This window comes from Electrona antarctica (genome assembly GCF_951216825.1).
Source record: "Electrona antarctica genome assembly, chromosome: 9".
NCBI classification, from domain to species: Eukaryota; Metazoa; Chordata; class Actinopteri; order Myctophiformes; family Myctophidae; genus Electrona; species Electrona antarctica.
The window spans coordinates 37,558,042-37,575,834 of NC_136790.1; the positions used below are offsets into that span (position 1 = coordinate 37,558,042).

General features: G+C 41.6%; 1 protein-coding gene across 1 annotated transcript; it reads right to left on the reverse strand.

Moving 5' to 3' along the window:
• Nucleotides 1-740: 740 nt before the first annotated feature.
• LOC306929957 (E3 ubiquitin-protein ligase TRIM35-like) lies at nucleotides 741-16,050 on the reverse strand (the record flags this gene model as incomplete). Its single annotated transcript, XM_079510695.1, has 6 exons — nucleotides 741-747; nucleotides 1,383-2,077; nucleotides 3,246-4,383; nucleotides 7,960-8,045; nucleotides 8,427-8,572; nucleotides 15,663-16,050. The coding sequence occupies 6 exons, from the start codon at nucleotides 16,048-16,050 to the stop codon at nucleotides 741-743; spliced, it is 2,460 nt and encodes an 819-aa protein (XP_079366821.1).
• Between the last annotated feature and the right edge of the window lie 1,743 nt (nucleotides 16,051-17,793).

Here is a 17,793-nt window from a genome sequence, read left to right on the forward strand (position 1 = left end):
GATACGTACACACTCATGTTGTTTCCTCTATTTATTATTATATTGTTTAATAGTTTTATTATTTGGCGATTCTCAACTTTGGACCAGTCAAGCTCCTTCAAAGTTTGAATGAAGCCTATAGCTGCAAACTTTGAAATGGTTTTACCGGTACTCTGGCTTCTAGGGGCCTTTTTGCGGTGCACACCGCTCCTTTAAATGGCTATGTGTGTCCGTCTGTCTGTCTGTGCCTATGTCAGTCTGTTTAGAGTAGGACCTATTGACCCCTTACGATCTTGACCCCTGCAGATGCCGGGCCATTCACACTAAGCACTCACCCATTGACCACTGCAGCGCACGCACACTGCGGGCGCACGCGCGCACGTGCACACACACACACGCGTGCCGTACACGCACACGCACACACACACACACACACACACACACACACACACACACACACACACACACACACACACACACACACACACACACACACACACACACACACACACACACACACACACACACATTGTTTCTTTGTGAAATGTTTACGCCTTTTGAAATATTTAACGTTAAGCTTAAATGTTTTACTGAAAGTCAGTGGGGTGGTCCTTTCTCTGTTTCACACACATGCCAATTTCAAGGTAAATCAGTCTGACGGTGCCAGAGAGAGCAACAGAGAGAGACAGAGAGATTCCATACAATGATAATCACCCTTAATTATTTTATATATATACAATATATTATGTATGTTGATGGCATCACTGCCTAGATGACATCACAGATTAGAGTGTCGAAGTGTCCTTGAGCAAGGCTCTGAACCCCTAATTGCTCCGACGTGCAGGTTGGTGCCTTGCATGGTTTCCCCCGCCATCGGTGTATGAATGGGTGAATGTAATGCACAATCTATGTAAATCGCCTTGGATAAAGGTGCTATATAAATGCACATTTACCATGTATTTCCAAGACTGCTCCTTTTTATTATTATTATTTTAAAATATTTTGAAATTGTGAAAATAGCCCATCTGGTATTTCCCTTTAAGAACCAGATGTATGGTCATCATCAACTTAAATCTTTAATTACACGGATCTCCCTTGGTAACATCTTCAGAGGCTTACCATCGCCATTATAAATGGATGGAAAGAGTGTGTCAGTGAAAGTGTGTGTGAAGGTGTGCAGGTGTGTGTTAGTATCGGGATCGGAGAAGGACAACTTTCCTCGGTCCCAGTCCAGCTGGACTCTGATTCTCCGGAGTTTCTGCTTCACTGAGAGATCAATGTTTTTTTCCATTGGCCATCGTCTGGAGCATGCTTTGTATTGGCCACCATATAACATTACTCTCCAGAATTGACTCCCTCTGTTACTCATCCGTGGGAAAGACTCCGCTAACGCGCCCACTGACCAGTTTTCACTTTCTCCAACCTCAACATCCCAGCTGCGAGTCCCTGCTTTAAAGCCCTCAGAGCCCAGCACGAAGGGCCAGAAGTCAAACCTCTCTGGGTTGTCAGGAAGCTGCAGCTTCTCTCCACATGTCACACTGGTCAGATCATCGGACAGGATCTGTCTTGAATTGGCGGTGTTGGGGTCCAGAATCACAGGAGTGTACGAGACAATGCCCTTCATCTTGTCCCAGACTCTGAAGGTCAGGTTTCCCAGGTGTTTGACCTCGTCTATCAGTGCTCCTGAATCCATCTGTGGGTCCTGCAGTGTGAGCAGGTTTCCTTCCACTGTGGTCTTGTTGTGCAGGGATGAGACGTGTTCAGCTGTCAGCTTCTCCTCTATGGCTCTGATTGTCTTTGAAAGATTTGATATTTCTCTGTTCAAACTCTTGATTTTCCGCCTCATCATGTGACTCTTCTCCTCCTCTTCCTCCCTCAGTGCAGTGATCCTAGCCTCCTCTTCCTGCTGTAGAAACTGATGAAGCTTATTAAACTGTTCCTTCATCTTCCTCTTTGCGTTCTGGGCCTGGACCTTAATGTGTTCCGCTGCCTGGTCACATTTAGTTTTGAATTTACAGAAGACCTGTAATTTCTCCTGTAAGAGCTTCAGTGATGAATGGACTTCCTTCTTGTGATCTATTTCCTGTTTACGTTTCTCCTGTAAGAAGGTCTCACACATATTTTTCAGGACACGAACACAGGGGAGATCATCCACTGAAGATATTTTCCTACAAACTGGGCATTCTTTTATTTTCTTATGTGTCCACCATTCCTGCAGACAGGCTTTACAGAAGCTGTGGCTACATTGCAGGACAACAGGGTTTTTAAATATGTCACGACACACGGGACAAGATAAATCCTCTTCTGAAAAAGACCACTGGAAATCCATTGTATTCTCTGAATGAACCTTCAAATACTCTTTTTGAATATAGCAGAGTCAGTTGACTTTTAGTCACTCTACATCTGCATTGAGTATCTGTGGAAACAAGTTTGTTCTGCGTTCTTATTTCGGTTTCTCTAGAAGCAGACCAATTTAGAGGTGATGTCACAGTTACAGTCATCAAGTCAGTGACATCTGACATCAAACCTCAAAGACCCTTAGACCTCCATACTGTATATGGAGCTGACATTCCATATGTTGATCCCTCCCCACCCGTCCTTCCTCTTCGATGTCTCCCTTTTGACTGATACCTGTCAATTCAAACTCTAGAAAAACTAGAAAAGTAGAGTACGCAACAGGCCCGAGAATTAAGGCCCAGCCCTACCTGGGCCCTCATCAAACCCTGTACACTCAAGACACTGCCCCCGCTACCACCCTTAGATCTCCATATATGGAGCTGACCTGTTCTGACATTCCATATGTTGATCTGACCTCATCAAACCCTGTACACACGCTCCATATATGGCCAGTACAGAATTCATTCCATATGTTGATCTGACCCCCCATGCCAAACCACCAGCAGTCTGCCGTCACCCAGGCGGATGCGTGCACGAAGGGCGAGGTCGCTTCTTGCCCTCAGGGCGTCTTATTATTATTACTTGCGCAAGCAGAGCGCGCAAGTTCCCCCATGTGGGGACCGCCCACACGGAGTTGCACCACTTACTTCACACGGGTGTGATTTTTATCATTATGCATACCACACTTTAACTTTTTTAAATGTTCATGGTTTTTTGAGTATTTCAAATATTAGTTGTGTTAATCACAAGCCGGGTCTCCCGACTGTGTAGTCGTCCGTCTGTGAACAGCTACAGATTCACTCACTCACTCACTCACTCACTCACTCGCTCACTCACTCAGAGAGTTGTGGAATTTATAGATAGGTTACACTGATCTTCCTCTGTAACACCTTCAGAGGGACATGACCACCATTAAAAATGAATGGAAATAGCGCTTCGGTGAACGTGTGTGTGAAGGTTTGTAGGTTTATGTTGGTATCAGGGTCAGAGAAGGACAGCCTTCCTCTGTTCCAGTCCAGTCGGACTCTGATCCTCCATGGTTTCTGCTCCACTGCGAGAACGGTAACTGACCCCGGCCTGGAGCGGGCTTTGTACTGACCATCAAATAGCATTATTCTCCAGAATTTACCCCCACCGTCTCCCTTCCTATGGCTGGAATCTGCCGATACACCGACTGACCAGCGTCTGTTTTCGCCAACCTCAACATCCCAGCTGTGTGTCCCCGAGTTGAAGCCCTCGGAACCCAGGATACGGTACCAGTAGTCAAACCTCTCTGGGTTGTCCGGAAGCCTCTGTTCCTCTCCACGTGTCACACTGGTCAGATCACCAGACATGACCAGTCTTGAATTGGCGGTGTTGGGGTCCAGAATCACAGGAGTGTACGAAACAATGTCCTTCATCTTGTCCCAGACCCTGAAGGCCAGGTTTCCCAGGTGTTTGGCCTCGTCTATCAATGCTCCTGAGTCCATCTGTGGGTCCTGCAGTGTGAGCTGGACTCTTTCTACTGTGGCCTTGTAGTCCTGCAGGAAAGAGATGTGTTTCGTCCTCAGCTCCTCCATGACTATGATTGTGTTTGAAAGAGTTGATATATCTTTGTTCAGACCCTCAATCTTTTCCTTCATAATTTGACTCTTCTGCTCCTCTTCCTCCTTCAGTGCAGTGATCGCAGCCTCTTCTTCCTCATGTAGAAACTGATGAAGCTTCTTAAACTGTTCCTTCATCTGCCTCTCTGTGTTTTTGGCCTGGACCTTAATGTGTTCTCCTGCTTGGTCACAGTTTGTTTTAACTTCATTAAAGAACGTTAGTTTCCGCTTTAAGAGTTTCAGTGATTCCTTGGGGTCCTCCTTGGTATCTATTTTCCGACGTTTCTCCTGTAAGGTCTCACACATATTCTTCAGAACCAGAACATAGCGTGGATCATCCAAAGATATTTGATTACAAACTGGACATTCCTTTATTTTCTTATGTGTCCACCATTCCTGCAGACAGGCTTTACAGAAGCTGTGGCTACATGACAGGACAACAGGATGTTTAAATATGTCATGGCACACAGGACAGGATAAATCCTCTTCTGAAAAAGACAACTGGAAATCCATTTAGTCTTTTGAGTGGAACTAAACTCTGCTCAAAACAAAATAATCAGCCAGTGGCATTTACTTACACTTTGAATCCTAAAGTCACTCAATTTGGAGTCTACATCACGGTGACATCACTGCAGTTGCGTGCACATTTGCATGGCAGAAGAACCAAACACATGATAAAAATCACACCCGTGTGAACTGAGTGGTGCAAGGTCTTATATAGTCTGATCAGCTATGTCAGTGACGTCACACACTAACCATAGCAACCATCCTCGTTTTTTTGGTTGCTAACCAGTAACCATAGCAACCATACTCGTTTTTTTGGTACGAACAAACACGGGTACAAAGCCAGTTGTTGGAGTGGTTTGCACCACTCGAAAACTAAGTAAAGTTAAGGTGCCGTGTCATAGAGTTATATACCGTAAGTGTTGTGTCCACCGAGGTGTCTTTTCCCGGGTTGAAAACGATAAAGCTTTCGCCTAAAAAAAACACCTGAGAATTGTGTGTGAGGGGCACTTTTATCATTGTACATCATCCATTCATCATCCATTAATAGCTGAGACGAATAACAGTGAAGTCCACACTAATTATCCAAAATGTATAAATTATGGATATGGGGTCAGGACAGCTAGGCCTTTTCATGGAGGGGTATCTGCCTTAATTGCAACACAGCTCTGCTAAATAAAAATCGGTAGTGTATTTAATATAATGAACAATAAAATACATTATTGTAAATCAATCAATCAATTTACCCAAGACATGATATGTATTTGACAACCAACACAATGAACAATGAATATTTTTGTATCACACAATTGTTTTTTAGAACTGCCTGAAGAATTGTGACATTGTCTGTCCTGATGGTCTAATCGACCAAAACGTTGACCTAATAAAGAGCAACATTTTGGCAAGTGTCTGACAAGGACCTTTTCTTTGTTTTTCAAAGATACCCTTTTTAATATATATGCTCTATTGCCCTACGCACCTGTCACTAGCCTTCTGAGGTGTGCATCTGTCTTTTGCTTAAAAAAAAAAGTGTAAGTGAAGTGTAAATATTATGACAATATAATTTCATTAATTATTGAGCTGATATACAATTATACATATGGATTACCCTTTCACTCGTCAGATTTTTATCACATATTTTACATTTGTTTTTTATTCCCCATAAATGAGTACAAAAAAACCTCAACAAACTATTGCCACACTGTAGTGTATACTAAGTATTAAAAAAATCTTTTTAAATGGGGGTGCACATCACGTCAAATTGAGGGACAATGACATGAACATGGTTGAGAACCACTTTTGGGCCATTCTGCATGTTATGTCGTTTTTTCTTATTTAGTTTCTCGAGCTATGATTGAAAATTAAATCACTAATATGGAAATACCTGGGTGTTAAAATGGACCCCCACCTCAACTACGAGGCCCACATCAAACACCTCTGCAAAACATCATTCTTCTGTCTAAAAAACATAGCCAAACTCCGTCCCACCCTCTCTCTACCTGATGCTGAAAAGTTGGTCCACGCCTTTGTCTCCTCCAGGTTGGACTACTGCAACGCACTTTTCATCAGGATCCCTAGCAAGAGCCTTCAAAGGCTCCAATACATTCAGAACAGCGCTGCTAGGATCCTGATGAGAGTGCGTAAATACGAGCACATCACACCCATCCTCCGCTCACTCCACTGGCTCCCCATCTCATTCCGGACTGAATATAAGATTTCCCTGCTAACCCACCAGTGCATCCACGGCAATGCCCCCCCCTACCTCAAGGAACTTGTCACAGTTCAATCCTCTACCCGCTCCCTCCGCTCCTCAAACACCAACCTCCTCAAACCCTTAAAAACAAACCTACGCACCATGGGTGACCGGGCCTTCTGCTCGGTCGCCCCCGAACTGTGGAACGCTCTCCCCGCCCACCTGAGAGCCCCCCAGTCGGTTGACACTTTTAAGAGAGGACTAAAAACTTTCCTTTTTACCAAAGCATTTGTATAGCCTTACCCTTATGTTTTAAATGTTCCTTATGTTTTAAATGTTCCTGTTTTATTAGATGTTTTTAATGGTGTGTTGTTTCTTCTGCTTTTATTTTTGCTGTAGCACTTTGAGATTCCATGGAATGTAAAGTGCGTTATAAATAAAATCCATTATTATTATTATTATTAAATACAATAGCTTCAAATTCCTTCAGAACAGAATCTGGTGTGGTGAAGGAATAACCTGGTTGTAGTGTTCATAACTTCTAAATGGTAATTCATGTGAATTGCTGACTGACATTATCATGAACACAGTATGCCAATAAAACACACACACACACACACACACACACACACACACACACACACACACACACACACACACACACCACAAATCACCTTTTATCTGAATGTTTATTACAAGACAAAAATACAACATAAGTCAAAAGTAAATACAGTGAAACTAAGTCTATATAGCAGCAAAGGGTAGCTGTTGCTGTGGTCCATGATACCACCCCTGACATTATTACAGCCTAGCCACACTGCCTATGTGCAAAAACTGTGTATGGGAAAAAAGTTAAAAATCAACAGTATACAATATAAAACAGTGATATCCAATACTGACATGAAAAAAAACAGCATGCTGGATTTACACTTAAGAGACATTTCCAACACCCATAAAAAGACTGGGAGGACAACTTCTCTTTCTTTTTCTTGTTATTGCTCCTATATATAAATGTCATGTTCCATAGTGACACACACCTTCCCAGGCAACACCCTCAGAGGGAGATGGTGAATAGTAGAAATGAATGGAAATAGTTTATCAGTGAAAGTGTGTGTGAAGGTGTGTAGGTGTGTGTTCGTGTCAGGATCGGAGAAGGACAGCTTTCCTCTGTTCCAGTCCAGCTGGACTCTGATCCTCCAGGGTTTCTGCTCCACCGAGAGAGCCGGCGTTTGCTGGAAACCGGCGTTTGCTGTGTATCTGCCATTCCTAAAGCCTAAACACCAAAACAAACCATTATCTCCATTGTTTATCTGGAAAGACTCTTCTAACACCCCCAGGTCCCAGAAGATATTGTTTCCAACTTCAATGTCCCAGCTATGAGTCCCTGAGTTAAATCCCTCAGTACCCTGGACCAGTTGCAGGTGGTCCGGGTTGGTATACAGTACATCACCATTGTACAACACACTGGTCAGATCATCAGACAGGATGAATCCAGTATAGACTGTGTTGGGATCCAGGATCACAGGAGTGTAGGAGACGATCTCCTTCATCTTGTCCCAGGTTCTGAAGGTCAGGTTGCCTAGGTGTTTGGCCATGTCAATCACTACTTTTGAAACTGGCTGTGGATCTGGCAGTGTGCGCTGGACCTTTTCCACTGTGGTTTTATAGTTCTGCAGGAATGAGATGTCATCTGCCTCGACATCTCTGATGGTGTTGGAAAGAGTCACCATTTCTCTGCACAGACTCTCAATCTTTTCCATCAACATCTGACTTTTCTGTATCTCTTCCTCCCTCACCTCAGTGATTCTGGCCTTCTCTTCCTGACGTAGGTAATCCCGAATCTTCTTGAAATGTTTCTTAATCTGTATCTCAGTGTGTTGGGCCTGCAACTTAATGTATTCTGCTGTTTTGTGATATCCTGCTTTAATCTCTTTAAGGTCCTCTAGTTTCTCCTCTAAGGCCTCCAGTGATTCCTGGAGGTCCTCTTTGAGTTGTTTTGCAGATTCGTAAATGGGTCTGAACTTGTGTCCTGCATGTTTTTCAGAAACTTGGCACACTAGGCATGCCAAATGTTCATCATCCAGACAGAACAGCCTGAGTTTCTCATCATGTAGAGGGCAGAGAACCTCAGAAATACATCTGTGACTTCTCTCCTCTAAGAAGTTCTCACACAGGTTCTTCAACGCCAAGTTGATGGGAGGTTGATCTAGAGAGGAGTTTGTTTTGCAAACAGGACATGCCTTGTTGTGTGATGGTTTTCCTGTCCACCATTGCTGCATACAGGACTTGCAGAAGCTGTGGCTACAAGACAGGATAACAGGGTGTTTAAAGATGTCACGGCACACAGGACAGGTGAGTTCCTCTTCCTGCCGAGTCAAATCCATGTTGTCAGTTACTTCCTCCTTTGGAATATCCCCTGCGGTTGACATGGCTGTAAGTCACCAGTGTTGCGTTCTGTAGGGGAAACAACAATGTTAGCATTATGAGTAGCAGTGGTGCTAGTAGTAATAGTTGTTTAATTACTATTATTCATTATTATTAATCAGGTTTGATACTGTTAAACTAACTTTGATTCTGTATATGTGGCCTATGATTTTCTTTTTTTATCATCATTTATTTTGAGGATTTTCTTCTTTTTTACATAGACACAAAGACAACACAGACTTACAGTACAAGACAATACAAGACAGTTACTTAAACAAAAGTAATATACAATAATATATATAAGAACAACAATTAAAAACAAAGAAAATGAAAGAAAATGGAAAAGAAAATATAATAATAATTCCCAAGTGGTACAGGGTTGTGGAAGTGGAATGCATGTGTGCAAAGTGATGGTGGGTTTCGTCCTACATAGAATCAACTGCGCTCTTCAATATAGTCCAAAAAGGGGGTCCATACCTCTACGAATACATCTGGCTTATTTTGTGTTTCATATTTAAGTCTCTCAAGTGGTAGTAGTGACATTATTTGGGCCGTCCACATATGTTCTGAAGGTAGCTCATCTGTCTTCCATAAAATTAAGATACATTTCTTTGCTAAGAATCTAAATAGATCAAATAGTTTCCTATGGGCAGAGTTCATATTTACATTTGGGTCAGCCCCCAAGAGATATAACAGAGGAGATTTCTTCAATTTTATCTTGAGAATTTTTTCCATTTGATCGTGAATTATTTGCCAAAAAGGTTTTATTTTTGGACAAAACCAGAACATATGCGGGTAGGTACCCAAATGTAGTTTACATCTGTTACATAGGGGAGAGTTCTCCCTGGACATTTTGTTTAGACAAACAGGGGTTAAATATGTTTTGAAAATGAACTTGTAATTATGTTTCAGGATTCTAGGAGTAAGTGAAGATAGATTTACTTTTGCGCATATTGTTGTCCATGTTTCCTGACCAATAACAACATTTAAATCTTTTTCCCATATCCTTTTCAGAGGCTGGAAGGATGATGTCACTCTACCATTAAGAGTTTTATAAATATTAGAAGTAAATTTTGACATAGATTGGGTGTTGATGATGCATTGTTCTATCTCATCTATGTGAGACCTAAACATGTTTTTCCTAATCAAAGATTGTAAAAAGTGTCTTAATTGTAAGTACTGAAATGAGTTTGTGGAAGACAGACCAAATTCCTCCTTCACCTCTGAAAAGGACTTAATGTTTGTACTACTGAGTAGACAGCCCAAATTGTTAAAACCTTTGTTAGTTCACCTTTGCAGACCAATCTCACTTAGACTTGCCGGTAAGTCCGGGTTATGAGAAACAGGTGAAAGGACAGATGTACTCTTTGGAATTTTACAATATTTCTTACATTTTGGCCACATTGATAAAATGCCGTTAACAATGAAGGATTTGTTGAGCCCTGACAAACTCTTATTTATAAAAGGGATGGATTTAAGTGGAATTGGGTGACTGAGATGAGATTCTATTGTTTTCCACAGGGAATCATCCGACTCCTGAAACCATTCAGTCATTCGTTTAATTTGAGCAGACCCGGACTTACCGTTGGGCTAGGGTGGGCTGAAGCCCGGGGGCCCCCGACTAGGGGGGCCCAAAAAAAAAAAAAAAAAAAAAATTTTTTTTTTTTTTTTTTAATTATAAAATTGTAAAGTGAAATCCAATTCAAGTGAAATGTGTGTATTGTTATTGTATTTAGTTGTATTATGGTTAAACCATTGAGAGCTTCTGCCTGCCTGCCTCTCTTTTTAGGGGCCTGGGTACCCCAAAATGAAAACAAAATAGCCCAATTTTTTTTCGGCCTCGCGGCTGCGACGCTCGGCCAGATCGCGGGACGCGCGGCTTCGCCGCGCGCCCCAAGGGGGGCCCTCAAATTTGCTCCAGCCCGGGGGCCCTCAGCAAGGTAAATCCGGCTCTGAGCAGACCAATAATATAATTCGAAATTTGGGAGAGCTAGACCGCCTTCGTTATAAGGTTTACACAATGTGGCCAGAGAGATTCGTACTTTTGTATGGTTCCAGAGAAATCTAGAGATATTAGTGTTTAAATTAGTAAAGAATAAGGGTTGAATTGGACAGGGCAATGATTGAAATAGGTAATTTAATCTTGGCAACAGGTTCATTTTTACTACATTAATTCGACCTATAAGTGTTAAAGGTAGGTTGGTCCATAAGTCCATATCATCTTTCAGCTTTTGTACTAGAGGTGTGTAATTACAGGTATATAGATTGTCCAGTATGGGAGAAATGAAAACACCAAGATAGGTAAATCCTTCTTTTGTCTGTTTAAAGGGCGATAAGGTGTTAAGTTTTTCATCATCTATCTGAGTAAGTGGACAGAGAATAGATTTGGTTAGGTTAATTTTATAACCAGAGAGAGAGCCATACAAATTGATTACTGACATTAAATCAGGAATTGATTGGTCTAAATTAGATATAAATAGCAAGGTATCATCGGCATATAGAGAGATCTTATGTTCCAAGTTGCCAGCATGTATGCCTTTAATATTAGGATTTAACCGAATTGTTTGGGCGAAAGATTCGGCTACAAGCGCGTACAGAGCTCCGGATAAAGGGCACCCTTGCCTAGTCCCTCTTGCTAGATTAATCTTTTTTGAGAGAAGGCCATTTGTAAAAACTTGTGCGGTTGGTGAGGTATATGTTTTTATACAATTAATGAACTTAGGGCCGAGATCAAAGTGCGCAAGGGTGGAGAGGAGGAAGCTCCAGTCTACAACATCGAAGGCCTTCTCTCCGTCCAGCGATATAATTGCGGACTCGTCTCCATTTTTACCAGCATAGTCAATTATATCTACCAGTCGGCGTATGTTGTCTGCGCCATGACGGCCTTTAACAAAGCCTGTCTGGTCATTTTTTATCAATAATGGGAGAACAGAATCCAACCGTTTAGCCAGAAGCTTGGCGACAATTTTATAGTCGGTGTTAAGAAGTGAAATTGGCCTGTAGGATGAACATTCGTGCATATCTTTATCTTTTTTTTTTATAAGGGTAATAGCTGCCTCTTTCATGGAGCCAGGAATAATATTACAGTCGACAAAATCTTTTACCATGGGCATGAAAATTGGTTGCAGTTCGGACCAGAAATGTAAATAAAATTCAACTGGGAATCCGTCAAGGCCAGGACTTTTCCCAACAGACATAGCTTTAATAGTGTCATAAGCCTCTTCAGTTGTGACTGGGGCGTTTAACTGGATATGATCATCAGCAGATACTTTAGGTAGGTTAGCAGCTTGTAAAAAAGAGTCAATACTTTCACTAGTTGGAGAGATATGTGCTTGATATAGGTTATTAAAAAAGGTAAAAAATGTGTCATTGATCACATCCGGGTCGTATGAAATTTCCTGGTTCTGTGTCCTGATTGCTTTAATTTGGCGTTCTGCCTGTTCTTTTTTGAGCTGATATGACAACAATTTCCCAATTCTATTATTGAATTCATAGTGATTTTGTCTGGAAAATAATAGTAGTTTTTTGGTGTCATTGACATAATCAAGCTCCAACTTAGCTTTGACTGCTGATAGCGCCTTCCAGTTTGGATCTGAAGGAGTATGTCTATGAATTGTTTCCAGCTGTTTTAATTGGTTCTCTAGTTCGGTTCTGGCCTTTTTGGACTCCCTTTTTTTAAATGAAGCATATGAAATTATATAGCCGCGAAAAGTAGCTTTTGCAGCGTCCCATAACATAGCTGCAGTCACCTCCGAATGTTTGTTCTCATTATAGAAATCGGAAATGACTTTTTTTAAATATGAGTCAAACTCGCTATCAGTTAGGAGAGAGGTATTAAACTTCCAGCTCTTAGACACAGGCTTGGGTTGGGTCAGTGTGATGTCAAGAAAGATCGGGGCATGGTCTGAGATGACAATCTGTCCTATATCACATTTTGATACCAAGTGGGCCATGCCACATGGGATCAAGAAGTAATCTAATCTTGAATAGGATTTGTGTGGGTTGGGGAAAAAAAGTATAATTTCTAGAGTTGAGGTTAAATTCCCTCCATACATCAATGAGGCCAACCTCCTCACACAGACCATTAAGGGCTGCAGTGGATCTTGATCTCACCAGTGCAGGCGGAGCCTTATCAGCCATCGGATCCATTAGGAGATTAAGATCTCCTGCAATTAGGCCTACACCTTTACAGTGATAGGTAAACAGCGTGATCATTTCAGCCATGAACTCGGGACAGTCCTCATTAGGTGCATATACGTTTAATAGTGTCATATGTTGACCACACACAGAACCAGTAATTAGAATATATCTTCCCTCTGAATCAAGTATTTGGTTTTCAAATATGAAAGGAATCTGCTTGTCAATAAGGATAGCGACTCCTCTACTATTAGATTTAAAAGAGGAGGAGAAAATTTGCCCGACCCAGCCCTGTTTGAGTTTTAAGTGCTCTATTGAAGTCATATGGGTTTCTTGTAATAATGCTATAGAGGCTTTGTGTTTTTTAAGATGTGTTAGAACTGTTTTACGCTTAATAGGGTGACCCAAGCCTCTTACATTCCAAGATATTATATTTAATTTAGACATAGTACTTGGAGTAGAGTTAGCTTAAATCTTGCAGCTGCTTTATAAAGATGGGGCCTGTCATTACAATTACCTCTAGTAAAACCTGATGTGTAAGGGTCAATGCCCACCTGAGGATGCACACAACTGTAATATTTACATTCATCTTCATCAGCATACCACTTGGAGTTAAATTAATTTAAATACAAGACAACTTTGGGGTAGTGAGTAAAAGCAAACAATAAACTAAACAAAAACACTGAACAAATTACACAACACAGACACGCAGACATACAGTAATTAATGGTGTCAAGTAACACCATAATAACACTAATCATTCTAAGGGGCTATGCCTCAATACTCGGGAGGGGGGGGGGGGGGGGGGGGGGAACCTTGAGTTTAATATCTATAGCACGTGGCTAGGTGCCTATAGCGCTCCATATGGCAGGTAGTGTGCTTAATAGGCCTATGCGTGCAGATCAATTTTGTTCCCTTTTTTTTGTAATGGCAATAATAGTAGTTAGAAGAAAAGGTGATAATAGTAGCTAAAATAAAATGAATAGAAAATGGGTGGCCACCAAAGGAGAGAATCTATTCTCACAGCAAAAATAAGTAAATACAAAATAATTAAGAAGAACTTAAAAGTAGCCTGTAAACCCAAAAGTAGGTCTAGTATAGAACATAATGAAACCAGGCGTCAGGGCCACCTTCAAGTATGGCTTAAACTAAGTTCTTCCAAGTTCACATTTCAGAGCTCTAGTTTGTTCACGTTCACAAACCAGAGCTCTCGTTATTATTTCTTAAACATTTTTAATATTAACAAGCCAAATACTCAAGCGAGAGAAATAATGACTAAAGAGTAATAATAAGTAGCATTTACTCATCTCATGTGGGGTTAAAGTGTTGGACAATGCTTTTAATTATCATAGTTAAACAAAGGAACAAATCGAGTAACACAAATGTATGTTTCGATATACTCTGCACACAGGTGTATGTAAAATGAAATGTAAAACCAGACGGACCAAAAGGGTCCATTTGGTTACACTCACTCCCTGGCACAGCATGAGAGAATAGCTGGACTCGTAGGCCTTAATATGCGCAAGAAGACTAAAGGAAAGGAAAGCAGACAGTTGAGCTAGAAAGTAAAAGCTTGCATCATTCAAATAAATAATAATAGTAAATCAAATAGTCTGCTCGATCTTTAGCGCAATCGTCGTCAAATTGATCGACGTGGTATAAATAGAACCAAACTAACTAATCATGAACCAACAAACCAAACAAACAAACATAATAAGACCCTTAGGAGTAGAAAATAGGTAGACAGCTCTTCACTTTTAAATTGTTGTGATCCTTTTAAATTGCGTGTGGGCGAGAACGAAACAAAGAAATTATAATTAGAATAAAAGGGTCCATACATTCGCGCAACGCGCGCCGCCTGCCTGCTTCAACGAGAGACAGCAGCCAGATGAGAAGCACAAAAAAATAAAACAACAAAACAAAGGACTAATAGCGGGCTGTTTTGTGGTTGTCTATATAACCAGTCGTCAAGTGTTTTTCTTAGGGTCATGTTCCCATCCTTATTTTAATCCATGAGTGGAACACACAACGTCAAGTGCCAAGTGAGGCGAATGAAGTAGTAAATGAGGTGTGTGTGTGTGTGTGTATATATATGTGTGATGGGGGATATGGTCAGCGGGGGTATCCATAAGGTCTCAGATGGATGAATTGTGGCGCAAGCCCACTCGCTTATAGTTTGTTAACCAGACAGTCAGATTGAGAGAAAAAAAAAGGGGTGAGAAAAACAAAAGAGATGGGCTTACCACCTTGGGAGCGGTCAGGCGTTGATTTCGGTGTAACGCTCGGACGTGCTTTCAGTTCACAACAATTAACGAACACATTCAATTGTTTCAGCATCTTGTTTCAACATTTCAGCATGATCAACAGTAAATAATTCAATTGTTTCAGCCATAAGCGGCGGGTGGATTTTACCTTTAGCTAGGTGGGACGACGACGACGCAGATTTATTTATTTATTTCCCCCAGATGGTCTAACAATGTCACGATTTGACCAATTTATTACCAATCTCGTACACCATTGCTCACGAAAGCAAGATCCTTGACCCAATTACAGCCACTGCATCTTACCTTTTAATTAAAGTAAAAGTAGTCTGAGGAAAAGGAACAGTTCTGTTCCCCGGACATTGTTTTGGGATATTTTGGCTGAGATGGCTCTGCTTGTCAAGTCTCAAGTCATGGCTCTTTACAGACGGGCCGACGGTACAGACAGCAGCCTCTCCGCTGACTGTGTTAGTGTTGTGTTGCTGCAGGAGACGGAGTGTGAATGAACCGTGCGGTCACTGGAACAAAGCCACCGTATTAGCATTTGAATACCTGTTCTGTGAACACCGTAAAGGTGTGTGCCTACGTGACAAAATGACCAGGGGGAGGGGATCTTCAGCCTTAATCTCAGTGGGTGCTATTTGGCTTATTCTTTTTTCAGTGGATGCCCAAGCCCTCAGGCACTCCCAAAGTTGACGCCGCTGTCTGGATCCCTGAACGTGAACATTTCCGAGTCGATCCACACCTGTAGAATTCCTGGATGTCGCATTTTGGTTTTAAATCCCTTCTCGTGGAGCGGTTGTCTTAGAGGCCAAAATTCTTGTTCGCGTCGTCTCAGCCTTGCCGACTTGTCGGGTTTGAGCCTCAGGAGCTGGTCTTCGAGTTTAATTTCGGTTGAGTTCGCAGCTTTCATTATATCCAACTTCTTTTGGAACCTGAACATTTTGAAGATGATCCTCCGTGGTTTGCCCGTCTGCTTCTCTACACCAGCGCGGTGTGCTGCCTGGAAGTCACTCTCCTGAATCTGTATTTCGAGTTTATCAGAGAGCAGGGTTGCTAAATAGGATATCATGTTGGCGTTTTCACTTTTCTCTGGCACATTAAACAATAAAATGTTGTTGCGCCTTGAGTGATTCTCTAAACTATCAATCTCGTCCATTGCGTCTTCAAGTTTAGATTCCAAGTATTTAATTATTTTGTCATGAAGGTCGAGTGCAACGCCTTGGTCGTGCAGGTCTGCCCCTGCCTTCTCCATTGTATTGTCCAGGCAGCCAATCTTTTTCTCCATCGTGTCAATCTTTCCCGCAAGCAGGTCTATTTTGTCAACCTTTACCGACAGTATAGCGACCTGCTCAGCGAGATGTTTATTTGATTCAGCCACTTGCTCCATCAGTTCTTGTAGTCGCTCCATACCTTTTTTGTCTTTTTGGTTGCGGGTTTGCGTTGTCATAGTTAGAATTGTTTGGTAGACGGCCTACTCCGCCATTGCGTGGAGACGTTCATTCAAAACGTGCGAATAGTCCAATTGTTGAAACAATGACCTAATAAAAGGCCTGCATGGTTCTTTTAGTGATGTAACATGGACTATAATTCACATATCACATGGCCTATGATTTTCAAAGGGAATTGGGCGTTTTGTTGCACTCCGTTCCCATTTAAAACGATTGCAAAAAGACAGTGTCAGTCTTGGACACATTAGGTAGAATCAAAGTTAGCGTAGTAGTAATTGTAGTAGTAGCAGTACTAGTAGATGGAAACCAGAATTTGAGCCCTTCAAAAAAATCACTGCAAGTCAAATTAATTAAGACAAGATCTGTGAAATCATAAACATACCTGATAACTTCACCAAGTCCAGAAGAGAGAAGTTCAGCTCTTTACAACAACATACAATAACTAGAAAGGTCGCAATTTTAAAAAATTGCAAAGTGTGGTTGCCGCAGTGGCTTACATATGCCCCTCCCACTGATATTGCCAGCCAATTGCAATGTCGCGTCACCCCTGCGATCATGCGTAAGTAATTCGGAGGGGATTTATCCCCCCAAAAATCATGTTTTTGCGACAAACGGTTACATTTCTCGCATTTGCGGCGCCCCCTATGAATGAAAATAGAATTGCTTTTGGTACTTGGTTCATTGAACCACCCGCGACATGTGATTCAAATTTGGGATGGATCGGACATTTCGTTCGTGATTTATGGCATTTTTTGTGATATAGGCCCCTCCCACTAACTCCGGACGACGATTACGGCCGAACGATACGCACTACCAAAATTCTGCAGTTGGTGTTTTAATCGGATGGGTCCCGAGATCATGTGTGCCGATTTTTGTGAGATTTGGACGACATATGTAGGAGGAGGAGCCAAAAGTGTGTTTTGGAGAAAATTCAAAATGGCGGAAAATCTATCATGACGCAAATGGGCGTGGCCTATATGGGGAGATGCGTCATGACCCAAGGAATCCAGGGAAAAATTTTGATTGTACGACCTACGGTTCAAGAGTTATAAGCCAAAACGTAAAGTGGGCTGTTATAGCGCCACCATGAGGCCGACCGATAACATTATAAGTTAATTAATTTTAGTAATTATTATGAACCTCCCCTCCAAGTTTTGTAACTATAGCCCTTACAGTCTCTGAGGAAAAAATACTTGAATGTTATTTTTCGCACTTTCCCATTCATGTCAATGGGGAAATTTAAATCACTAATAAATTCATATCAATTAAACTATACAACATTTCTCTTAACAAAATACAAGCTATCGATTCCCGATGAAGCCGGTCAATTTGACATATGGCTCAAGTGCGTACAGTCAAAACTG